General features: G+C 36.1%; 1 protein-coding gene across 5 annotated transcripts in view; it reads left to right on the plus strand.

The window, feature by feature from the left end:
• SLC25A13 (solute carrier family 25 member 13) overlaps positions 1-27,934 on the plus strand; it is a 174,907-nt gene that overhangs the window by 67,725 nt on the left and 79,248 nt on the right. For all 5 annotated transcript variants that reach the window (XM_058180121.1, XM_058180122.1, XM_058180123.1 and 2 more), the window contains 2 exons: positions 11,772-11,911; positions 23,423-23,569. In XM_058180121.1, the coding sequence (XP_058036104.1) occupies positions 11,772-11,911; positions 23,423-23,569 (287 nt within the window). The remainder of the gene's footprint in view (positions 1-11,771; positions 11,912-23,422; positions 23,570-27,934) is intronic.

A 27,934-nucleotide genomic window follows, 5' to 3' on the forward strand; every position in this document is an offset into this window, starting at 1 on the left:
CCAGCCATTCATATATCAAACAAGTGTTCAAATATGGAGGCCTTTGCATGTACATCTCTATACATGTTGATTTCCACATTCTGGGTTTTAACGTATGGAAGTCAAAACATAGGTAGCTGTTTAACTGAGGAGAACTAGTTTCTTGTAGCTCCCATATCTCTTCACACAAACCCTAGTAATTCTATTTTAATTTTAGTGCAATTTAAGAAAAATTCCCTGATAACCTTTTGTGATACAGCAGAGGAACAGTTTATGAACAAATCAGCAAGCACAGCCAGAGGCCATTGCTTTTCTACACAGCCTCCTCACTTTCCTCACCCTCCCAGACTCCCCAACTGTTAATGCAGTTTTTAAAATAAGGGAAGTTAGTTCTTGTTTCTATAAATCGTATGAAATGGGAGATGGTAGTGTGTGTTGATGTGCAGCTAATAGAGACTGCATGGCCTTTTGTATCCCATTTTAAACTGATACGTTGCTCTTTGCTTGGAGTTAAAAATCTCAGTGGGAAGGTAGAAAAAACTTTAGTTGGCTTTTAAATTTGAGACAGAGAATAAACCATTGCTTCTTTATTCCCAAGTGTTGACAGGCATATAAAAACTGATAATGTAAGTCCAGGGGTTTAAGAGATTTAACAATTTTCTATTTCGGGGGTATTACTGAATTTTAATGCCTTTTTAAAAAAAAGCAGAATACTTTGATATCTTTTATGACATAATAAACTTTTAATAAAGAAAAATTTAGGTGCAGGGTCTAAATGTCAACATTTAAAGGCTAATTATTCTTTTAATAATCTTTGCTTTTTGATATAAGGGCTACATGTAATCGGACAGAACTGATTTAACAACCTATGGCTTTAAATATATTAGAAATAATGGTTTAAAATTTGTGTCCTTCTTCCAAGAGTTGTAGTACTGATACAGAAATTCTTTCTTTGTTTCACATCCCCAATTTTACAGATAAAGTAACTTGAAACCTGAAGGCTTGCCCTAATTTTAAAAGATTGTAAAATAAGCTATATGGACATTATTTGAATATTCATTCATATGCGCAGAGAGGTCTAATAATAAGCCAGTTAGAAATGTCTTTAAAAATCACAGGTATGTGACAAATAGACTTCAGCAATCTTTTACCTTATTAAATAATAACAACAGCTTCACAAAAGGAAGAATGTTTTATATATGGTGTTTTGTTAAATATTTAGTGATGCACAATGTCACATGGCTTAGTGACAACAACACAGCAGTTGCCATCATAATCCCAATATGTGTAGGTTGTTGAATGGATAAGGCGTATAGGGGTACTGCAGAGGAGGCCATGGTTGGGATGTTAGTGCAGTGCAAATATAGAGAGGGGTGCTTGTGACCTTCCCTAATGGCTTCTCCATTAACTTTGCTTATGGGAGCATAGCAGGGAAGGTTGCAAATGGCAATCACATGACTATGGGGTACTGAAACTATCATAAGTGCAAGCTAGTTACCAAGCGCTCAAATCATAATCACATGATTCTGGGAATGGTGCAATAACAGAACTTGGAAGACCTACAGTAAGTACATTTTGTACATTTGTTCAATACTGTTGTAACTTTGAACCATTGCTAATGAGTAGGGGGTAAACAAGTACTATATTTTGAATAAATTCATAGTTACTTGTTTCCCCTGCCATAGAAAGAATGCAGGCATGGATAAAACATGTTTGCTTTTAGTCACTTCTTGATTGCGATATTCTGCAAATAGATTCCAATATACTCTTACATCGTTGTCCAGTATTACACAATTACTTTCATTGTTCCATCTTATTATTTTTATCTGAGCTGCAAAGATCTAGTGCCCTATTAATTTAGTTTCAAGGAGGAGGGGTAGGATAAGAGACAACACAGTCTAGAGCTGGATAGAGAGTCAAAGAGTTAGAATCTCCCAAAATATATCTATTCGTGTGAGAAGAGTAAATATTTAGTCTGGCAAAGTTCTGTCTATTGGATGTAAGTAAATAAAGAATTGAAATTTGCCTGAATTGCTCTATGTCGTTCTTGGAATGGAGCTGGCAAAACTATTGCATTTTCCTCCTTAGATTCCAAATCTGAAGTAAGGGGAGAGTTGAAAGCTTTAACTTGTACTCATCAATACTCATATAACCTAGAATGGAGATGATTCTTACCTTTTTTTATTAATTGTTGACATATTTCTTCCTGTCATTATTTGGAAATATACTTACAAATTTAACTCTAAAAAAATCAAGGAAGACATCATATTGTCCAGGTTAATTGCCCTTGGAGGCCTATCTTAGTAATAATAACTGATTTCAGTGTATTCAGAGTTTAATTTTTTGTTTGTTTTCATCTCCAATTTTGTTGGAGTCTTTAGAATCCATAAAGCACGAGTTATCCAAAGTAAATTTACTACTGGTGAGCAGTCAGAGTTAAACTGTGGAATAAAAATTCATACTGGCACTAAATTGTATTCTCTGTTGTTGTAAGCTATCTTGTCAAAGATCAGTGGAACAGCACAGAAACTCTTCCAGTTCAATGGGTCAAAATTCCACTTTTTATGAAAGGCTAAATGTGAATTTTCACAAATGAGTATAATGGCTCCAATTTTGAAAAAGAGATAACTGGGAGCACTTCCCGTTAGTGAGCTCATTCAGAATGCCGCTTGTTCAGATGGCTAAAATATTGCTTTCTTCATTGTATTTTTAAAGAAAAGGAGAGAGGCAAGAATAGTTATAAAGAAGATAAAATAGAGGTACTTGGAAAGTAAATTCAAACTGTCTTGTTAACTGACCTGAAATATAACTGTCTTTCATAAGACAATAGTATAGAAGAAAAGGCCTGTTTATTAAGCAGCAATTTTAGAATGAGTTTGACCTATCTCAGCTGAGGGTGGGAAAGAAGAAATAAAGCTACAGTAGTAACATCAGAGGGGTCCTTAACTCAATTGCAAGTAAACCTGTTATCCTGAAGAAATTGAAGAAAAACACTGTAAAAAATCATGTTGGTTAAAAGTTAGACTCCTTAATATTTGTCCACTGGTTGCAGTTTTATATAAATAAATATAAATATCCATTTATTCTTCATACAAAAGAAAAATAATCATAGATACTAATAGTATGAAACATTTGCTTCAGTTTGGAAAGATAATTTTCCTATATTCATTTTTATCCTTTATTTATCATTAGAAAAAATAAGCAAGTGTTGGATTTTTTTGCTCATCACATACAACCATATTTCATTGTCAACAATGATTGTGGAACAAAATAATTTGGTTGTCTACTATTTTTTTAGAAGGAAATATAGATATGATTTAAATCAAACAAGAAAACATAGAGTGTGATTTGAGGTGCACATAAATTTTAAAAGGTCATTGGGTCACACAACATATCCAACCTTGAAAAACTAAGCAGAATTAAACCCAGAATTAAACTTGGAGGAGAGAGCAGTAGAAAATCCCAGGGCTGTTAAGTAGACCAGAAACCTGGAAAATATTTTATTTATTTATTTTGTCATAACAGTATATAAAAGCATTAACATGAAATAACTATATAATATATAAGCATATATATGAGCATAAGTATGTAATACCTATATTAATTGGATATAATGAAGAGGAACAATAGGACAAAGAATGGTAGGCACGTTTGTGCTCTTATGCACACCCCTTATAGACCTCTTAGGAATGGGGTCAATAGTAGATAGTTTTTGGTTAAAGATTTTGGGATTTTGAGAAGAGACCATAGAGTCAGGTAATGTGTTCCAAGCATTAATAACTCTGTTATAGAAATCATATTTTCTGCAATCAAGATTGAAGCGGTTAACATTAAGTTTAAATCTACTGTTTGCTCTTGTATTGTTGTGATTAAAGCTAAAGAAGTTTTCAACAAGAAGAACATTGCAATAGATGATTCTATGAGTTAAACACAGGTCCTGTCGAAGGCGGTGAGTTCTAAATTTTCTAAACCCAGAATTTCAAGTCTGGTGGCATAAGGTATTTTGTTGTATTCGGAGGAGTGGAGAATTTTTCTTGTAAAATATTTCTGGACACGTTCAATTATGTTGATGTCAGAGATGTGGTGAGGGTTCCAAACAGGCGAGCTGTATTCTAGATTTGGTCTAGCAAATGTTTTATATGCTCTGGTTAGTAGTGTAGTGTTTTTGGAGAAGAAGCTATGTAAGATTAGGTTTACAGCTCTTAGAGCCTTTTTTGTGATGTAGTTGCAGTGGGCTTTGGCACTTAGATCATTTGATATGAAAACTCCAAGGTCTTTAACAGGATGTGGGTCATCTGTAAGGTAAATGTCCATCAAGCTTGTATTTAGTGTTTTTGTTCTTTTTTCCAATATGTAAGACTGAGCATTTGCTGGTTGAGATTTGGAGTTGCCAGGTTTTAGACCATTCGGATACAAAGTCAAGGTCTTTTTGAAGGGTAGTTGTGTTGTTGGTGGTGTTAAATAGTTTGACATCGTCAGCAAAGAGAACACAATTACTTGTAATGTGGTCACAGAGATCATTAATGTATAATACGAAGAGTGTTGGTCCAAGAACGCTACCTTGGGGAACGCCATTTTTGACAGGAACAGGATTTGATATAGCATTGCCAATTTTGACCACTTGTTGTCTGTTTGGTAGGATATCCCAGAAGAAAATGGTGGCAAACTATGTTTCTTGTGTGGCCAAAATAGTGATGGCCATGTAGATACCAGGAGTGAAGGAGAATTTATGGGACAAAAATAACCTGATTTCATATACTGTATACTGAAAGGTTAGTGACAACAGTGACTGACCAGGAAACAGTTCTTAAGATTATGACAGAAAGCTTAGTGACCTCAACCTAGACATTTTTCATTGCTGAAGGTGGCATAGGACAGTTGATCTATTTTCTCCTCTAGACAAAGGAAAGATTTTTTCTGTTAGTTTTGGCTCTTGGTAAATAAGGCAAGGTTGAGTGACATGTTTTGGATCAAGTAATGATGGAAAATGTGTAAGGAGACATAGTTCTCTATTTTTTCCTAATATAGGGTTAGAGGAGAATTTGGGGATTCATGTACCCATTTACCATTTCAAAGCAGTGGGAAACACTACTGTTAATTTTTTGCCATTGTATATTTAGGATTGTGTTTCAGGTCAGCTCCTACATTGGCTGGAAATTTCTTATGGCTGTTATTATGCCTTGATACAAATCTGTACAAATGTAAAAACTATATTGAAAAACTGTGAAGCAGGGGTGCAATACTCCCGGTTCGGACTGGATCGCCTGATCCGGTAGTGATGGCAGCGGGTGGTTCAGAGAACCGGTAGCAAAAATCCCACCCCCATGCCTAGCTGAGTCGTGCGATCATCAGAGCGGTTTTTTTACTTTTAAAAGCATTTTTTCTTCGGCAAAAATGCTTTTAAAAGTAAAAAAAAGCCTCTGCTGATTGTGTAGCTCAGCTGGGATCGTCAGAGGCTTTTAAAAACATTTTTTTCTTTTGGCTGAAGAGGTTGTAAAAATGCTTTTAAAAGGCTCCTCTGACGATCCCAGCTGAGTTGCCTGATCGTCAGAGGCTTTTAAAAGCTTTTTTTCTTTTAAAGGCAAAAAAAATGCTTTTAAAAGAAAAGCCTCTGACGATCAGACAACTCACCTGGGATCGTCAGAGGAGCCTTTTAAAAGCATTTTTTACAACCTCTTCGGCTGAAGAGGTTGTAGAAGAAAATGCTTTTAAAAGGTAAAAAAAAAAAAAGTTGGTCACACCCACCAGTCTCATTATCCCCACCACCACCAAGCCACGCCCACAGAACCGATAGTAACAAATTTTACATTTCACCATTGCTGTGAAGATATAAGAAAAATGTATGCATGCTTTTTAGTAAAAAATGTGAAATCATGGCTGGTATAAGCAGTGGAGAGTTAAACTACACTTCATTGCACAAAATATTGTGAGGAAATTGATTTAGAAACATTCTTGAAAATAAAGACATAAATGGCTACAAGTCATGTTGGAAGATATGTAATGCTAAGGCAAGTTGTAACATACAACTATAACATTCAACTGGGCTGATGAAGAAATAATAATGAGCTTGAATTGTGTTGTCAAAAACCGTTGAGACAATTTTAGACAAGAAGAACAAACACTTCAATATTAAATGAAAAATAGCAGCTCCATTAATAACACGTAATGCAAAGGCAAAATGATTAATGAAGACAATGCTTGGAAAAATAAAAGGCTAGATATTATGAGGACACAAGCATGAGTATACAGAAATCCTTGGTGAAATGATAACTGTTGGGTCATGACTGAAGTTGTGATGCATGTACAGTATCTTGAATTTGATTCAGTATATTTCTAAATACTAATTGTTTAATAAAGCATTAATATACTAATAGCAATAGAGATTTTTGTTAAAATGCCCTTATGATGGATGGATAATGATTTGGGAGATACATACAATGGGGGGATGGTAAGAATTTTTTATAGCTAATCAGATTTATATAGGCTGATATGGATGTGATGTGGCAAAATATGTTCTTGCTTTTGTTGGGCAAATCTTTGCTGCATTTAAGCAGGCAAAGTTTGATAGATACTAAATCATTTCTAGTTATATCTATCAAAATCATCTGCCAATTGTAGCACCACTGCAATAGATGGATAGCTTTCTGCCAGCTGGTAACTTCTGTATAATCAGTTTTTGGATCCTCTGCAGAAGCATATTTGTTAGTAAGGTTAAATATGTTTATATTTTAGTTTTTAGTTTTTCAAAATGGAACGACTTGTGTGTAAAAGAAAAGTTGAACTTGGCCAATGTATTGGTCTTGCTAAAAAAAGGGCCTAATTCAAGGAAGTTATATATCACTTGGTAAATTATATATTTAATTTTCTGTCGGATCAGCACATTTCCCTCCTACTCACTCAAGAGGCAGGGATAAGAGGAACTCTAATATTGATTACTGTTGGAGACTGAAAGTTCTCTCGTCAAGTTCTGACTTTGTTCAGTTCCATTCATGAATTCTACCTATTAGGATCAATACAATTGTGTATTTTTATATTTGTCTTTAATTTTTAGCTTACCTCTTCTCATTTTTCTTTCTCCTTTGAAAATCTAATATATAGTTTCTTACCCATAACGAACTCCAATTAAATAATTAGTTTTATTCATGGTGGGGGTTTGTAATTAATTTGCCATTTAAAGATCATGAGATTGTGGAGTTTCAGAACCTGTAAATAGAAAAAACCTCTGTACTTTTGGGTTTCTCAAAGCTTCTAGTTGGATATCGGATAGAGAATTCTATACTAGATAGCACTTTGACCTTTCCAGTGAACTCTTCTTAGAGACAATTCTTATAGTAGTTAAGGTATTGGACTGAATAGGGAAGATTTGTATTTTGTTCCCAGTTGATCATAGAATTCAGGCAATCACTGTCTCAGTCTAATCAGAACAGAGATTGTTGAAAAGATAAAAGTGGTAAAAATCTGAATACTCAAAGATAGATTATACCTTTATTAATAATTTTAAAACATGGAAACAGAACCAAAGAACTGTCAGAATCTTGTGTTGAAAAAAATGGTGCAGAAAGGAAACATAAAGGATATTCCACAGATGCAACTAAAAGACAATCTTGGTTCCATGTCATGTAAGATCTATATGTGATAACCAGCACCCTGAGCTAGATTCAGAAGCCTCCTTGGATCCAGTGTACATTGCTGAATATTAATGTTATTTGATTATATCAGAAGATGCCAAAAACTGCTTGCACTGCTGCAGCTTCCAAATTATGTTCTAAGATCAGCCCCATTTAAAAATCTCCAAAATCAGTGACTTGTGACCTTAAAAGCCAGTTACTTATTCTTGCAGGGTTGAACCAAACCTATTCTTCTCTGCCCAGATTTCCATACCCCATGTAGACATTGATAGTAATGATTGATAGTGTTTGATTAATAGTATTGAAGATCTCTTGAGGTCAGAGAACATACACTACCTCTATCTTCAGCCTGTTGAAGATCCTCAACAAACATGATCAATACTTTCTCAATAATAGGGCTGAATGCAGCAAGATGTAGAAAAGTGCATGTTTTATCATGTTTTGTCAGAAAGGGATAAAAAAGGAGACAGATTACATGAGTCTCACGGTAGTGAATTGATAAAAGAAAATGTATTCTTTGCCTAAACTTTGTAATTCCTCTGACCTCCTTTTTCATTAATCTAGTCTTTTACACATTTGGACAAATAAATCTATCAAGGGCTAAAACCCTTGAAAACAATGAACATCAGCTTTCCATTGTCTTCCAGTGCTGCGGTATACATTTCCCTCAAAGCTTGAATATTAGAGCTATGATCCTATCAGATTTTTGAACTATTGTTAAAAAGACTTGTCAAAAGCATTGAAAAGGCATCCTTAGTATCCCTAGTGCAAATAATGCTACTTCTATTTACCCCATTATGCAATTTAATTTTTTATGAAATCCCCCTTTTGCTGGTTGTATAGTAGAAGATAGCCTTGCCTTTCATAGTACTGTACGTTCTTAACTATATCGGCAGGATAGACCTGTATCAGGTTCTAAGTTTTTTCTTTTTAAGCCTTAATGTAAAATAAAATATTTCTGACATAATTGGCTGCAGAGAAGAACAGCATTTTACAGTGCTTTTTATGATACTGTAATCAGGATTGTCACTGCAGCGTTCTGTGGGTACAATCTGAACATTCTTTAAAAATTGAATTATTAAGTAAAGTATTGGTCTCCTCCCTTCCCTGCTAATGGGACAATTATCATTGGGATGTATCTCCTCTCCCAGGTAAAACAGCTGGCTTCCGTCCATTCACCAGATACGAAATGGCGGAAGTATAGAATTTCCTTCTCTTCTTCACCATCTACTATGAAAGGGTGTGCTTGCTTTCTTCTGTGAATTTCTCTAAATATGTGACAAAAAAGAGAATGTTTTATATACATGAGGGCAGTCTGCTCAGTAGATGGATAAATGAATGTTTATACATTTTTAAACAATAAATAATTTAGAAAACTGGTTTTGAACATTTAATAATAATAATTTTGTCTGATGTGGTCCAGGAGAAGAGCTTTTTTTTGTTCTTCATATAAATAAACAGACATCCTAATAATTTGCAGTTAACCTTCAGATATTTTGTCAGCAATATATGAATTATAACACAGGATATTATAATACATTATATTATAATAAATTATAATACAGGATAAAAAATACAGGATATTGTCTACTTTACTCTCCATATAATTATAATCAGAAAAAAATAATGCCTACATAAGTTTTTATTTTTATTTTATTTATTTATTTAATTAATTAATTAGATTTTTATACCACCCTTCTCCCGAAGGACTCAGGGCGGTTTACAGCCAGATAAAACAGAACAAGAATAAATACAAGATAAAATAATATTTAAAAAACTTATTAAATTGGCCCAAATTAAAATATAATTAAAACAGTAAAAACTCAATTAAAAACTAAAATCCTATGCCAGTCCTGCGCGAATAAATAGATATGTCTTCAGCTCGCGGCGAAAGGTTCGAAGGTCAGGAAGTTGGCGGAGTCCTGGGGGAAGTTCATTCCAGAGGGTGGGAGCCCCCACAGAGAAGGCCCTTTTAATTATACAATGAAGACTTTTTACCTTATAACCATGGACTGTTCAATTGCTGTCAAATTATAGTTATCACTTTTGAACATTGACTCTATTGAGTGAACCTGATAGGAGTTGGAATTTCACAAAATACTTGGAAGTTCCTAGCTCCTAAATTTAACTTTCTGAGGTTTTACATTTTTAAAAGGGTAACTGAGATTATTGTAGTACTTTATTTCTTTCTCAACAACAATAAGTAGATTTATACAAATAAAAACACACAAAAACAAGCACACAAAATTTCAAAAAGACAGGAATGGATAAGGTGCAGAAAGTACATAATTCCATTTATATATATGAATGAAAAATAGTAGGTATTAAAATAAATCTGACATTTATTTTAGTAAATAAGTATTTACTAAATAAATAATATGAACAAGTATTATAAATCTGTTCATGAAGCATGAATGTTCTTTGTATCTGATTTAACTGGTATATTGGTAAAATAAAGTTTGCTGGAAAAAATTGTTCTGTATAAATGAATAAACCCAGTGGGGGTAATGAAAAAAACTCCACTGAGTTTCTATAGGAATTTGTGAACCATAGCAAGTGATGAGAAGGAAATGTAAGATACAAACAAAAAAGAACAAAGGCAATTTCTGTTTCATAACCATACCTGAGTAAAAGACATAAATATAATGACATAAAATATAAAACCCTGAGATCAAATTACAACATTGCTTCTTAAAAACTCAGGTTACAATTTTCAGGTACTCAAACTAAAGGAGGAAAGGAAGCAGTGATTTTTTTTGTGATCTCATGGTATTTAGAAAATGTAATCTTGTAGAAAACCTTTGGAATAGAATGCAATGAGATGTTGATACAGTTTTACAAATGAATTACTGAGTCTGTACTTCTGTAATTTTCTGGTTTGGAATAGCAACCAAACAGGACAGGTATAGACTCCAACAGATAGTTAGGACTGCAGAAAGAACTATTGCAGCTAGTCAGCCTTTCAAAGAAAAGCTGTATATTGCACAGGTCAAAAGGAGACCTGCCTGAGAAAATACTTACAGACCCTTTACATCCTGGACATAAACAGTTTCAATTCTCAAGTTTCGATGCTACACTAGGGCATTACATACCAAAACAATTAGACACAGGGACACTTTCTTCTCTTGTGCCATCACTCTACCGAACACCTAATTCTCATAATACACTCTTAACGTCTATGTACATTTACCTATATTGGCATGATTGTAGCATTATTTTTATCTTTCTTTATTATTCTCTGTTATTGGTATTATTATGATTATTATGATTATTGTTATTATATTACTTTGCATATATAGAGAGCTTCTGTATACAAAAGTCCTTGTGTGTCTAATCACACCTGGCCAAGCAAACCTGTTCTGTTCTGTTCTGTTCTACTCTACTCTACTCTATTCTACTCTATACTACACTACACTACACTACACTCTATGAAAAGCTAAAGCGAGTAGGCCATTTCATATAATGGGCTGTTTTGAAGCTGTACAAGTTACTAGACTGTTACTTATGTAGTTAGTAAAATTCAGCTATGTGTATCTAAAATAAGTTGTATATCATTTGAATGGATTAAGGAAATGCTAGATGACATATCAGTATATTGCAGTTACTCTGTACATTATTTTGAAACTGATGTTCGCCAAGCAATGAAGAAAAGAAGCGGGAGACTTAAGTTTCTGAATGGCAAGTATCTCATTGAAACTTGAGATAAGGAAGTGGCTTGCTGAAGACTGCCAAGATACATGTGTGAAACCACTAAAAAATAGCTCATGCCAGACATCACCAACCTGGTGCCTTCTAAAGTTCCCAAGATTTGCAGCCTGCATAATTCCCAGGCAGCATAGACTTGATAATGTTATAATGTTTATAGAATAGATAATGTTATAATGTTTAGAATAGAAATCCTAAAAAGCTGGGGAAAGCTGACTTATAATCATACTTATGTTGCAGCATAATTTTATGGCATCTCTTAAAAGAGAGGAGAAAATGGAGAATCTCTGGTTCAGTATTTTGTAACATACAATCTGTACATTAGATTGCAGATAGATTAGTTAAGATTTATTTAAATGAATCTGTTCAGATAATAAATCCTGTGAAGGAATAAATCAGCTTTGCTTCAAATCTGTTTGCGCTAATTCAATTCTTCCCCTTTTTTATTTTCTTTCCCAGAGGATGTCAAACAGGTGTTTGGGCAGACCACAATTCACTGCCGTATTCCTTTTAACTGGAACTCTGAATTTGTACAGCTACATTTTGGAAAAGATCGGAAAAGGCGTCTAACATATGCAGAGTTCACCCAATTCTTATTGGTGAGTTTTTACAGTAATTTTAAATTTTAACAAAGAACAAGAAGAGTTTTTAAAATGCTATATATTTTTCCATATAGATTTCTTTTTAATCTAGAAGTAATTTTAGATCGCTAAATATTTGTGTGCTCTCTTTTCTCCCCCCACTTTCCTCCCTCCCACCCTCTCTCCCTCTCTGGTGTGTATATAATAAACATACAAGTAGTTCTCACTTTATGACTATTCGTTCAGCAACCGTTTGAAATTTCAACACTGCTGAAAAAAATGGATTTCTTACCTGTGCCCAAAGTTATAGAAGTTGCAGCGTTCCTGTAGTCACATGATCAGGATTTGTTGGCTTGGCAACTTCCCTGCAGCGTTCTGAAGGTACCACAGCTTTCTGAAATCTCAGAGAGCCTGTATAGGAATCATCTGCCAGAGAAGCTGTGTCTGAAAAGGAGATAGCAAAGGCAGCAAGGCATTCTGCTTTGGTTGTGGAGGCTGGTTGCGAAAGCAAAAGGTCAGTACAAGGAATTGGAAAAGAAGACAACTAAACAAACAAATACTTGGGTGTTCATGGATACTGCAGCTTGGTGTCATGCTGATGAGATAAGCTAAGGAACCATGTCTAAAAAGCATTCATCAGTGAGGTGGAGGGCCCAAGTTAGCATCGTGGCCATGGGCCTGAAAAGAAGGCAGCAAAGCATTTATTCTTTGGCCATAAGTGGCTGGGCATAAAAGGCAAAAGGTCAGTGCATGGAACTGGGAGAGAAGGCAGCTGGGTGATTGAATGTTTGCTGGCGTGGGCTGGGCAGTTGAAGCTCACCAAGACAAGCCCCAGAACCATGTAATTTTTGATGAGCTTTATGTCCTGCAAGAAAAGGTACCAGGTAGCTGAAGGACAGAGATAGGGATTAAGCAGGTGTGCGTGGGGGGTGGGGAGGAATTGGAGCAGTTTCTTAACTTATTTAAGTTTGGGCCTAAAAAGGACCCAATCTGGAATAGCTTGGATTAGGATGGGTACCCATACAATGGTCTGCAATTCTCAGTTAACAACCACAACAAGAATAGAATAGAATAGAATAGAATAGAATAGAATAGAATAGAATAGAATAGAATAGAATAGAATAGAATAGAATAGAATTTTATTGGCCAAGTGTGATTGGACACACAAGGAATTTGTCTTGGTACATATGCTCTCAGTGTACATAAAAGAAAAGATACCTTCATCAAGGTACAACACTTACAACACTTAATGATACTCATAGGCTACAAATAAGCAATCAGGAAACAATCTCAATATAAATCATAAGGATACCAGTAACAAAGGTTTCAAAGGTTTTCATGACTACAGATATTAAAGCAACTGGTCTGTAGTCATTCAGTTCCTTGATAGTGGGCTTCTTCGGCACTGGGATGATGGTAGAGTGTTTGAAGCAAGAAGGAACATAGCACATCTCTAGTGATTTATTGAAGATATGGGTGAAGATGGGGGCCAATTGGTCAGCACAGACTTTTAAGCAAGGAGTTATATTGTCTGGGCCTGGAGCTTTTCCTGGCTTTTGTCTGTGAAATAGGTCCTGGACTGCCTTTTCTGTGATCACTAGAGGTTGTGAACCCAATGGGATGGGGTCAGTTGTAGGAGGCTTGATTGTTGTTGGTGTGTCTGAGATGGGGGTTTTGGAAATAGGCGGCTGTAGTTTCCTTTCAAACCTGCAGTAAAACTCTTTCAGGTCATCTGCCAGTTGTTGATTTCCTTTAGCCTGGGAAGGAGGTTTGCCATAGCCGGTGATATTTTTAAGAGTTTTCCACATGTTCGCTGGTTCATTTGTTGAGAACTGATTCTTTAGCTTTTCAGAGTAGCTTCTTTTTCCTGCTCTGATCTCCCTTGTTAATACATTTCTGGCCTGATTGTACAGCATTTTGTCACCTTTCTGTAGGCTTCCTTTTTGGAATGACGTAGCTGCTTAACTTTAGCTGTGAACCAAGCTTTGTTGTTACTGTATATTTGCAAGTTCCTTGTCGGTACACATAGGTCTTCACAGAAGCTGACATATGATGTTACAGTATCTGTGAATTCATCCAGATCTGCAGAGGTATCTTCCAAAATATTCCAATCAGTGCAGTCAAAGCAGGCCTGTAGCTTTAATTTTACCTCCTCAGTTCAGGTCTTCATTGATTTAATTGTTAATTTTGTGGTTTTAAGTTTTTGCCTGTAAGGAGATACAAGGGGAATCATTCAATGATCAAAGTGTCCTACAGCTGCACGTGGTAAAGACCGATAAGCATCTTTTAGTGTTGTGTAGCAATGGTCTAACATATTCTTGCCTCTAGTGGGACAATTGACATGCTGAAAGTATTTTGGTAGCCCTTTCCTTAAGTTTGCCTTGTTTAGATCTCCCAAAATAATGACCAGTGAATCGGGGTATTTGGCTTCAGCCTCCATGATTTGGTCAGCTAGAGTTCGTAATGCATTGTTTACACTGGCTTGTGGTGGGACATAAACGGCAATTAGAAGAAATGAGGAGAATTCACAAGGCAAATAGTATGGTTTGCAGTTGATAATTAAAGTCTCTAAATTTTTGTCACATAATTTGTAAATTACAGTTAAATCCTGACATCAGCTGCTGTTAATATATAGGCATAAGTCTCCTCCCTTCTTTTTACCTGATGTTTCTGTAATTCTGTCTGATCGTTCAATATGAAACCCCGGGATATGCAGGCTGCTATCTTCAATTGATTCATTTAACCAGGTTTCAGAGAAGCATAGGACTGCTGAATTGTGAAAATCAGAATTGTATCTGTTTAAGAGGAGTATTTCATCCATCTTATTAGCAAGTGAACGTACATTGGTTAGGAAAATTGAAGGCAGAGGAGTTTTATTTCTCTTGTTTCTTAGCTTGATTATAATCCCTGCCCGTTTACCTCTCCTTCTCTGCTTCTGCCATTTGGGTTTTTTTGGTAATCCATGGCTTCGGGGAAATTGTCTCTTCCTGTGTTAGAATCTCCTCCGCATTTGTAAAGACAGGGGTCAATGAGATCACAGGTGCTCCTTAAAGAAATGTTGCTTAATTTTTAGTAGATGGTCTCGTGAGTGGGAAATCCGTAGTGAGTGGCAGAGAATAATTAGAAATAAAGAAACCATTAGAGAGCATTTCACCGAGGCAGCCTTTGGCGGCGCCATCTTGGATCAAGGAGTGCCATTGTAAGTTGGTACAGTCGTATGATACCTCATTTTATGACTAGAAAACTTAACAATCATCCCAAGTGTGGTTGTAAATCGACTATCTGTATAGTGTTAATATACTTGTAGGTGGTAAATACCTATTATATGTTTTTAAAATCAATGGTTAATCTATATTTATTATAGCTTTCACAGTTTTTTTACTGTAAATTTCACTGATATGTGTTATGTTTCAATAGAATTCATTGAATAGAACTTACTTTGACATCAACATGTTGATACAACTACCATGTTTCCCCGAAAATAAGACCCACCCTGAAAACAATCCCTAGCCTGATTTTTGGGGTGTGACTAATATAAGTGTGAATATAAGCCCAAGGGGAATGGACATAGCCAGCACAAATACCGATAAGTCCGAGCATGGAGGCAGAGGCTGGGGGGAGAACACAGGTGATCCGGATGTGCTGTGCGGCTGCCTGACTCTCAGGAGACTAGGAAGGCGCTTGCGCGGTGGCACTGGCAGCAGGAAGAGGCAGGGGGATGGTGGAGTCAGGTTATCCAGACACCCTGCATGGGTGCCTGGTCAGCACAGCCCCAGACAAGCCAAGAAATAGTGGGACAGAGTGGGCGGCGCATTGGGATCACCTCTGCCTGGCTCTGGTCTCACTTCACCCAGAGTGTCGTGTCCCACTCCTCCGCTGACGGCCGGGTCGGGGAAGTTCATATCAGGCGTGCCTCTGCAGCTCTGCCAAAGTCCTAGCAAAGTTCTCAAGGCAGTCAGGAGACCAGGAAGTGACTTCAGCACAAGGTAGACTTTGCCTGACTCAGAGAATGCCAGAAAGCAGATCCTTTATATAGGCCATGGGGTGTGGCTCCATGACTCAGCACTGATCCAGGCCTGCCCCTCCCTTCCTTTTGCTGACGTCGCCTATCAATTCTCCTGAAGCGAGGATCTCTCCAGGCTCCAGCTGTTGGCAATTCACATTCCTCAGGCTCACATGCTGTGGGGGAGGGGGAGGGGTCTAGTTGCTCCGTTTGCCTGGGCATGGAGCCAGGGCCGGGGGCCTGGAGGCATGCCAGGACACGTCAGGCCCCCCCGTCTTGCTCGGCCTGTCTGGGCACGGCGCCAGGGCTGGGGCCTGGAGGCATGCCAGGACATTCCTCAGCGTTCGGCAGGAGATAAGAGGGACCCAGCTGCGGGGAAAGCGAGCGAGACACAACACAGAGTGAAGTGAAGCTTTGTCTGCTTGCAGAGGGGATGCTTTAACACGGAGCTAATCATTCCATTTCAAACCATCCCCTTTGTAAGCACATGAGCTTTGAGTCTCCGTCAGCTCTCCATCTGGGCGGAAAATGTTTGGTCGCCTATGGGGCACTTGGGAACAGAGTGATTTGCTCCATTCCCAAGCACCCCATAGGCAATCAAACAATTTTTGTCCGGACGGAGAAATGATGCAGACAAAGCTTTGACTCCCTCTGGACGAAAAGTGTTTGGGCAGTTATCATCAGCTCCGCCCTTTCTATCCTGCTTTCTGCTTGCCTGCCAGGAGGGTGAAGAGCCCCCGTGAGGCCAGCAGCAGCATGGGCAGTCACTTGGTGGCCAGCATAGCGCCCATTGTGGCCGAGAATTGTTCCAACAGCAGGCAGGGCAGGTGAAGGACGGGACATGCTGAGAGCTTGACCTGTTGCAGTTGTGGGCAAGCAGACAATGGGATGGAGAGAGTAGTGCCAGCAGTAGCTGCGGTCCCACTCCCAGTGAGCCCTGCACTCATTGCCTCCTGCACTTAAAAAAATAAGACCTCTCTGAAAATAAGCTCCACTGCTTATTTTCAAGCCCAAAAGAAAATAAGACTGGGTCTTATTTTCGGGGAAACACGGTATTGTTAAAATATCTTGATATCATCAAGACAAGGCTAGATCCGTGTTTCTGTTGTTTCAATTGGATGTGTTATAAAGAGCTGTTACACAAGAGAGTTTTGACAAAGGATCATATTTCAGGACTATCGAGTCTGTAATTTTGTTTACATAATGATGTTAGTTCACAGTAGGAAGTGTTATCATTTTGATGAGGAATAATTAAGATAATGCTGCTAGGACAAATGCTTCAAATTGACTTGGTGGAGTACAGTCTAATTAATTCTTTGTCTGAAGAGGGTGTTAGATGTCTCATATAATATAATCACATTCTATTAGTTGTAATGACTGTCATTTTACTGACTTCACTTGACTTCAGATCCAGCCCATCTTTATTGTTTGGAAACTGATTAAAACCTGATTATCTCTTCTGTAACAATACCATGGAGAAGTGCTGTATTCAATTTGGAATTTCCAATCTGGTATGCATGTGACATATGGATTTTTCCAACTCTCTTTAATTCATATGTTGTTTGTCCTTAAAGATCTAGGTAAAAAGCTAGCTTATGTAGCCTTCTTGGGTTTAAATATATGGCTTCTATGCAGAAGAACCTTCTGTTGTAAACTTTGTTACAGAAGTTTGAGATGTTTCTTTCGAAAAGTTGTTCTTTGCATGAGATTTAGACTTATCTTTAAAAAGTTTTGTTTTGAATTAAGCAAGTTTTATTATTTAACCCTAGTTCTTTGTAGCTTTTCTTGTATGTGAATTAGTCACCTTAAGACAGCAGGACTCAAAGTTGTCTTAGTATGTGAATTCTTTGCTATATTATTCATAATTTACACCAGATGTGACACCACTGGCTCTTTTCAGTATTATTTTGTATATACATATCCACTTTCTTAAGATATTTAAAATTTAATCGCTGGAGCAATGAATGATTGGACAATACAGAATAACAGAGTTGGAAGGGACCTTGAGGGTCATCTGGTTTAACCCCCTGCTCAAGCAGGAGACCCTATACCATTTCTGACAAGTGGCTGTCCAGCCTCTTGAAAAGCTCCAGTGATGAAGCACCAACAACTTCTGAAGGCAAGCTGTTCCATTGGTTAACTGTTCTTACTGTCAGAAAAACACCAGAAGGCCAGACAAAGAACAATGGATGATTGTTTTAGCCTCCAGGCTCCTAATCATCTTTGTTGTTCTTTGCACTCTTTCAAGAGCCTCAACATCTTTTTTTGTAGTGTGGTGACCAAAACTGGATGCAGTATTCTAAGTGTGTCTTATTAAGGTTTTATAGAGTGGTATTGGTACTTCGCGTGATCTTGATTCAATCCCTCAGTTAATGCAATTTAGGATTGCATTGGCTTTTTTGACTGCTGTCACACACTGCTGACTCATATGTAATTGATTGTCCACTAGAGCCCTCTCACAGTTACTGCTATTAAGCCAGGTTTCATGTAATCTGAATGTGTACTTTTCATTTTTCTTGTCTTTACTTTTCTCTTAAGTTAAATTTAATTTTGTTAGACAGGGCCCTATTGCTCAAGTTTGTTGACATCCATTTGGATTTTGAGTCTATCTAGGAAGTTGGTTATTCCTGCCAGCTTAGTATCATCTGCAAATTTGATAAGTTCCCCTTCTATTCCATCAAAGTCATTTATGAAGACATTGAAGAGTACTGGCCCTAAGACGGAAACTTGTGGTACCCCACTGTTTACTGTGTTAGACAGGGTCTTATTTTCTTTTGAACCCCAAAATAAGGGCTTGGCCTTATTATCAGGGGTCTTATTATTTTGGGGGTGCTCATGATTGCGGCTGTGTTGTGCTGCTGTGGCAGTGCAACACAACTGCTCATCAGCTGTTTAATAATAATAATAATAATAATAATAATAATAATAATAATAATAATAATAATAATAATAATAATAATATTTTTATTTATAGACCGCCCTTCTCCCGAAGGACTCAGGGCGGTGTACAGCCACAAGTAAAATACAGAAAGAAAACAACAGTACAAAACTAAAAACAACCCTTAAAAAACCTATTTAATTTGGCTACTTATAGATAAAAATATTCCCACTAAAATTTACTAAAAAAATTTAAAAACCCATAAATCAATTTAATAATATAAAATTTAAGCGAGTCCAGCAAGACGAAATAAGTAGGTTTTGAGTTCGCGGCGGAAGGTCCTATTTGTCTGAGTCCAGGGGGAAGCTCGTTCCATAGGGTAGGAGCCCCCACAGAGAAGGCCCTCCCCCTGGGGGTCGCCAGCCGACATTGCTTGGCTGACGGCACCGTGAGGAGCCCCTCTCTGTGAGAGCGCACCGGTCGTTGGGAGATAGACGTTGGCAGTAGACGGTCCCGTAGGTATCCCGGTCCTAAGCCATGGAGCGCTTTAAAGGTAGTAACTAACACCTTGAAGCGCACCCGGAAGACAACAGGCAGCCAGTGCAGTCTGCGTAGGATAGGTGTTACATGGGAGCTCCGAACGGCTCCCTCAATAACCCACGCAGCCGCATTCTGGACTAGCTGGAGTCTCCGAGTGCTCTTCAAGGGGAGGCCATGCTGTGTCCTCACGTCTCTGTGCCTGGCTCTTCGAGAGCCTGCTCGCAAGAGAGCAGCCGCCCAGCATCTCTTGACACTTGGTGCCCACCCAGCGGACACACAGACCCCGGCCAGGCAGAGCACCACTCACCGACCAAGGACCACAATGTGGGCGAAGCTAGTGAGCACCAGGTCCTTGAAAGTCCATGCCACTGCCATCCCAGCACTGAGGCTGGCTTCCTCTGTGGCTTGCAAACCCTGGCTAGAAGTGGAGAAGAGGCCGGTTGGGCCAGCTGCCTGCTGCCGAGTTTTCCGGGAGCTGAGGCAGCCACATGGACCTGGAACCATAGAGTCCCTACATGTAATAATAGAAAAGGGTAATAATATATGGGTTTTATTATTTTGGTTAGGTTCTCAGCAATATTTTTGATTTTTGCTCCAGGGACTCAACATATATCTCTAGATCTGGGGTCACCAACCTTTCGGACTTCAGGGACCACTAAATTCCTAATTTTAAATCCCGCAGACCACTAATATGATTTTTTTAAAAAGATAAATAGTATTTAGTGCAATATAAAAAATGCAAATAATTTTTCTGCGGACCACCCAGATTTTCTCACAAACCACTAGTGGTCCACAGACCACTGGTTGGTGACCACTGGTCTAGTTTGACTGTCTGGTCTACAGACAACTGGTTCTGTTCCTTGAGAATTGAATCTCCTATCACCAGGACTCCCCTTTTTTTCCCTAGGGAGGTTTGGAGTATTTTTCTACCTGTCACTGAAGCACTTGATGATGCTACCTTTTTAGGAACATTTGGTGATGCTTCTTTTCTACGTGTATGGAAGTTTTCTTCCAGAAAGCATCTATGAAATCGATTGCTCAGCTCCAGTGGGGCTGCATCAGAGGGTTGGACAGGGGTTTTGTACAATGAGTGAGAACATACAGTTATAGCTAATTGGTTGAAGAGAGCGGGCTGTGAGTATAAAGGGGGAATTTCCTTGTTTTCTGCTGTTTTTTTTTCTCTGTGTGTCCTGTTTGCTCTCTGATTTACCTCATGATATTCTTGCAATTGTATGATCCAGTCCTCTATATTGGATTGTCCTCTTTACATTCTTTGACCTCTTTTTAGGCACCTGGCTTCTTTAAACTAACTATTTAAAAAATGTTTGCATACATATATATGTGTGGCTAGCCATTTTAATTAATTATTAACTCCATTCTTAGCATTTAAATCCATTAAGTGTTAAATTCATTTAACAATTAAATACTCTAAAATTATTGGTGAATAATGGAACAAAACTTTTAGTCTGTCATGTCCAATGTTAATTTCAAGATGCATTTTCATTCTACCTCATTCATCAGATAGTATGAGAGTAGGCTAGGAGTGAGTAATAGAAGCTGCTGTTTAGGATAGCCCCAGTTAGGAAGTCTGTTCTATTTCATCTACCAGTTATAGATGTAAAATGTAAAAGTTTTTTTTTACATTTTATGGCAGTGACACACTGATGAAAGAGACAGTTTTGTCTCTGGAGGGATAGGATAGTTGTTACATCTAGCAACCTCAAAATGGTTTACATAAATGTATTCCTTTATCCGATTGTTAAAATCTAATTTTGGAGGGGTTAAATGTGTAACATCTAATATTTTGTGGTTCTAAAAGAGAAAAGAATGTCTCCTTTTCAATGTGTGTTTATGACGAACATTCTTATCCCTGCATTGTTTAATTCTAAAAGGGAAAAAAATTATCTCTGTAAATAGACAGTTTGTCAATCTGAATTACTAAAATAAAACCTTCTATATGGAAAAAGTGGCTAAAATAAACCAACTATTCCATTTCAGTAACCAAAATAAGAACTCTGCTAGGATGATTTAATGGGAAGCTCAGAGAAACCTTATTAGTTATTCCTAATATCCTTTACTTTCTGCCATTTCTATGAAATGTTCCTACAATGTGCAAAAAGGTAGGTATAAGTGAAAAGTTAAGCTGCCATAGGAAAAAAAAGATTAAAAGGAAAAGAAAAAAGAAAAAAAGAGGCAAAAGATGAAAACTGCTTTTCAGTCCAACCTAAACAGCTTGACAAATATTATCTCAACCGCAGAAGATAAAATGCTCTACATGACTTTAAAAATAGCTTCGTTCTTTAATGTTCACAGTCTGAATACTGTATTTAAAAGGCACAATAAGTGTTTATTCAAAATTTATGTACAACAGGAACTCAGGTGCCATCTACTGCAAATTCTTCCCTTTTCTTTCTATTGTTTAAAAAGCCATTACACTGTCCAGGCTGAAGAATTAAGTTCAGTCATAATAGATGTTTTAATTAATTAGTACTCACTTGACGCAGCACATCTATTCCCACTGCTGCATGTTATTAGTCTCCATTGACGAGTATCATTATCATCAAGCATCCCAGAATGGAATATTATAAAAGTATATATTTGGAAATATTTTTAAAAGTCATAAAATAATAGCAACAGCAATAGCACTTAGATGTATATACCGCCCCATAGTGCTTTACAGCACTTTCTGAGCAGTTTACAATGTCAGCATTATTTGCATATAGGCCCCAACAATCTGGGCCCTCGTTTTATAGATATTGGAAGAATAAGTCAACCTCGAGCCCATCAGGAATGAATTACCAGGATTGGTAATATTGCATGATATTCTAAAATTATATGAGGATCCAAAAAGAATTTATTAAGCAGTCCTAAAATCTAGTGAGGTAAATATTTGAATTTTGCCATTATTTCCCTTTTGCTTTTACTTTTAAAAAGAAAAAAAAAGATTACACTCCCCCTATGCTATATGGGGATATCACAAATGCCTTAATAACTACTGCTATATTTTGTTTCCTATGGCATCATCCCACCAGACTGGATTTATTGGTTTTAGCAGGAGCAGATAGCAGATAGGAGCAGAACTTCTTGCAAAAATCCTACTAATTTAGACTTAACTTCACTGAATTATGTCTTGTATCTTAAATGGTGATAATGATAATTTTTGGGTGTGTTGGTTGCTAATTTTAATATTTTATCATTTGTATTTTCTGTAGAACGAGACTTGGTGGATTTTACTGTATTTATTTAATAGATTTTCTCAAATATCGAAAAATCTAAATAAAATATAGCCTCAGACTGGATCATTGCTTGCATTAGGTTATATGCTCTATTCTGTGAGCAATGCTTTACTCATGGAATATAGCACTTCGGGATAAATAATATGAAATCTGCTTTAATTTATGATAAAATAAAACTACAGACTGGACGGTATTGACAAATAAATGCAAACCCAGAAATTCTAAGGATTATTACATGGGTATTAATTTAAAAGATGTAACTTCAATAAAATTCAGCTCTGTGAGGAAAATAAAAGTACTTACCACAATCTGGATTTGACTAGAAAGGGGTAAGTTAAAACCTGAAAGGGTGTTCCAGCTCCTTAAAGAAATTGTATTATTTCCTGGACTTGTGGAGCTGTCTTGTCTTCCTTGGAAAAAACACATTTGGTTTAAAGGATTGAAAATAGGTGCTACTTAAATGTTCATGCACACTCTGAATCACCGTTTTGTATTAATCCCCTGCTACAAATACTATCTTTGTAAGCTTTAATAAACTTTGAACAACATCCTGCTATGAGACAGATTGAATATCTACAGCATGGATCAGATTTTCAAGCTGTTCTCAGAATTAAACACAACATATAGATGATAAAGGAGTAAAGGACAACAGGGTAAAATTCCAAGAGCTGAAGCTGAAATAATAATCAATGTTGCAATTTACTTAGGTGATGTAGCTCACTCAGCAATAGATAGAAGAAAGTTCTTACTCTTGGTGTAATGATGTTCTGTTCTTTAAATATCTGTGTAATCCTTTACTAAAATACGTAAATGGAAGAGGCAGAATGTAACAGAGATAGAGATGAGACTTAACTATTTTTTATGTTTTATAGGAAATACAGTTGGAACATGCAAAGCAAGCATTTGTGCAACGAGATAATTCTCAAGCTGGAAGAGTCACAGCCATTGACTTCAGGGATATTATGGTCACCATCCGACCTCATATGTTAACACCTTTTGTTGAAGAATGTCTAGTAGCTGTAAGTTATCTGCTGTTTATAAGTATATACTGATGATACCTTGTTTTTATTGTTATCCTATTGCGACGAATATACAGAAAAAGGAATAGAGAATGAGTGCCAATTTCAAAATTATTTTTCTCTTCTTTAATTTTTGCTATATTCATAATCCAGAATACCATAGAAATTTATATATGATAAATCTGTTTAGGTAGTTATGTTAGGTTTTCTTTCCCATAAGACTGTGGTGTTTTTCTTTAGGTCCAGAGTTTTGGCCAGCATACTTGAGCTGTATCAGACGACCTCTAGAACCATCAGGGTAAAATTATTGTGTTGTCTCAACAAATGAATTTCATTCATTCCCCTGTTGGGACACATATGCATGCAAGTTAGTTTCTCTAAGACTAACTTTTTGCTTACTCTAAGATTGGCAATTAATGCAGCACCAGGAACCAATCTGAAAAATGGATGGCAAGTTGGAAGTTCCCACATGTTTTGCATGTTTTGATATATGTTACCTTTTAAATTGCACATTGCGTTAAATTTCGCATAATGTGTTAAATGTGATATAATACAATAGACATTAACATTAACTGTGATTGTAGAAATGTAACCGATTTACATCTGATCTAGAATAGGATTGAAGGGTAATATTTCATTTTCTAGAAGTAGTTTATGCTTATTGTAAAAAAAAATCTGTCACGTACATTTTGCAACCTATTAGAAAAAAAGACCACTATACAATTTAAAACTTTTACATCAAGCTATTTCCATGTTATCTGCTTCCCAGTCTTTTCCCAAGAGCAGTATTAAAAATACACAATATTTTACTTTAAAAAAAAAATCTGTACTCTCCTCTTAAAGTCAATTGATTCTCAAAAGGAGTTACAACAGTTTGCTATAATAATACCAAATCCCCAAATTCGTACATATTCAAGCCCCAATTTAGGAGTTTCTATGTAGAACTAATTCCAAGAATTCTCAGCAATAGCCATGCTAAAAGGAAAATTTGGGAAGTTGAAATCCAAGTGTTCATCAAATGGATCAATGTAGGGCAGTGGTTTACAGCAATGTTTGGCAAAGAATAGACTATGTATCTCTTTCAATAGATAGTACTAGGATAGTATTTTCATTTCTTGCACTGTTTTTCCCCTGGAAAACAGGAAGTCTATGTCAAATATTCAGGTGTGCACTTCTGTACTAGCAGCAACTGTAGGGTTTTTTTAAAGATCTGAATAATAATCGAATTCAAATAAAATTTGTATTATTTTGGGTAAATGACCATTTACCCAATTTCTTTAATGACCAAAATGATGCACTTTATGATTAGTGTAAATTGATTATATGATCGATTATACAATCATATAATCGAGTCAGGTCACATGGTAACCACTTAACACTGCAATGATTTACAAACAAAATTCTGGACTCATTTATGGTTCTTAAGTAAAGACTACCTATAATCCAGGCATTTCCATTCAGAAGTGTGGATTTCAATATCCAGGATTTCAATAATACCACTCTAACAATTCTGGGAACTGAAGTTCATATATCAGGAAGGCATCTTAGTTAGAATAACTGTGTCTCTGTCTCCCTTTTATATGATTCAAAGTCCATTCTTTGAACAATCAGGCTGTAGTTTTTTGAGAAGACTAAGATATGTCCTCCAGCCTGACAGTTTGTCTTTATTTTTAGTTCTTCCATATTTAAAAGGTCAAATGATCGAAATGGGAACTAGTGCTTATGATTCAGGAAGTTCTGGATTGCACAACTTAGTTTTATAAATGCATGAACTCTTTTTCGGTATGCTTTTTATTTGTAGACGGTACAAAATGGCTGCGGATGACTTCTTTTATTGCCAATTTATTTGAAGGAGTTTAGTAGCACCTTTCCCAATTACAAATTTTTATAAAAGTCATAAGCTTTAAGTAAAAATTATTATTTGGAAAAAATATAGACTAACACAGGTCTCCTATAATGCCAATTTACATATAACCCTTAGCTTTTCAATTCACAGTTTTATTTGCTATGTTGTCTACAAAAGATATGGATTACAATACACATAACACTACGTTAAGGAAATTTGATTCATAATTACTGTATTTTTCGGAATATAAGATGCATCGGAGTATAAGATGCACCTTAGTTTTTGGGGAAGAAAATAAGAAAAAAGCTGATTGGCAGGTGGATTGGCCTCCTGGAATACCCCCAATCAGCTGTTTCCAGAGGTGAATTTTAACAACAGGTTCCTTGGTTGTAAGCTCTGCCCTTGCTTTTTTTTGGCTTTTTTTCCCTGCCTCTGAAACTCCATTTCAGAAAAAAACTTTTTTCTGCCTCTGAAAGCCTTCAAAACAGAACTTCAGAAAAAAAAGTTCCCTGAAGCTCCCCTGAAGTTCTGAAGCTCCCTTTGGGGCTTTTTTCCTAAGCTCCTTGGAGCTCCATTTGGATCTTTTTTCAAGCACCATTTCTGATGCTTTGTTCAGCCTCTGAAACCTCCGTTTGAGAAGCTGGGTGGGGCTACATTTGGAGTATAAGACACATCCAGATTTTCACCCGCTTTTTTGGGGGGGAAAGGTGCGTCTTATACCTCAAAAAATACGGTAATTGCTTTTTCTACTAATTTTAGGCAAACTCGTTCATTCTTTCTTTAATCATTCATTCTATCACTTAGAATTCTGAGCATACATAGCAATTTCGCACTTAGTACTACTGTATTATAAACTTCGAGATTTCTGTTGCTTTTAAAGATTGTTAAATTTAGCCATTCTATAGAAAGTTATATGTTTCTGAAAAATTATGTCCATTACCCAATAAAACACATTTTTGGTAAGATTGGAAAGCAAAAAGTGGAACACTGAAACAACTTTATCCTTTATGAAAGAGTGATTAATTGTATCCTGATAGGAACATATCAATCAGAATACAGATTGAGATGCAGAAATTATAGAACAGGATGGGGGAAATGTTCCCGAAAAGCTTTTATAAGATTGTCCACAAAGTCCTTAATTCAAAATTCTTTGAAAAAATTTAGCATCACAAGAATGAACATATGCAGACTTAAAAATTATGTATGTTCATTAGCAATGTATTTCAATCCCTTTGAACATACAAAGGTTTATTTTCTTTTAAAAATAATGCAGAGCTTACCAAGGAACTTATTATAAACCCCATTTAGTGTTTTTTTTTTAAGGTAAAATATATCATCAGCTTCACATTTAGTTTCTTTGGGCTACAGTAGTAACATAGCAACCACCTTCTAATGCATCTGTATTATATTTCTGTTCTTCCTTTGATTGGGGAGTAAGGAATAAAATTGTTCCACGAATAGTGTCTTTTAGTCAGAACCTAAGATAGCAATATCAGTATATGTTCAATATATATATATGTGCACATGCACACACTGTATATTGATAGATTATATATGTATAATATTAATATTAAAATAAGACCTCTTAAACTGAGAAAACATAATGACAAAGATACATATAAATATATACACTAGTTTATATATGTTATAATATTTATATTAAAAATAAGACCTCTTAAATTAAACTAAGAAAATATAATGACAAAAACAAACCTCCCACTGAATTTAAAAAGGAAAACTAAAAATGAAACAAAATCAAATTTTAAAAATTAATGGAAGTTTGGGTGTGTTTTTTTTCTTTTTGTAAAATTAAGGAGAAATGTAGTTAATTTAACATACATGTTTTAACCGCAGTATTTCTGTAAATAAGGCTAATGTATTAGGAAACTTTCATTATAATAGTTAAGAAATAAATGACCAAATTTAATTAAATCTGTTCTTATTCATAAAGCTCTTTACTTCATGTTTATATTTCAGTCAATTATTTTTGCACCACTGATCAAAAGCAAAAATTTTCAATATTTTATGGTATGAAAAATATCAGTCAAAAAAGAAAGAATTAAGAATAGATACAGGGAGGAAAAAAATATGTGACTGGATTTATTGTCAAAGGTTGTTTTGTGATCTTCCTAGTTTTCTCAAATACTTTTGTCAAATGTAATGACTGCTTGGGCATTTCCATGAAACCTATACTAATAGTTTGCTTCCTGCACAATCCCCACAACCAAGCTGAGAAAGGGTACAATTTATATATTTTTAGCAGAGGATAGTACCAACCATGAATTAACTGCATGGTCAGTTTTTGATAACTTGCTAAAATAGATTTAACATGAATTCTATATACAAAGAGTTGAGTATTTTTAATTTAAAATTTATTTATTCAAAATCTGACTTGATATTAAAAATAATACCTTTAATAAATTATATTAAAGAGGTTAACTTGATAGAATAGAGTAAAATTCTATTCTATAAATGTTCTGGTGTGCAGTGCTCTATAGCATCATTTTGAGGGTAGGAAT

The sequence above is a fragment of the Ahaetulla prasina genome, chromosome 4 (assembly GCF_028640845.1).
Source record: "Ahaetulla prasina isolate Xishuangbanna chromosome 4, ASM2864084v1, whole genome shotgun sequence".
Taxonomy (NCBI): Eukaryota; Metazoa; Chordata; class Lepidosauria; order Squamata; family Colubridae; genus Ahaetulla; species Ahaetulla prasina.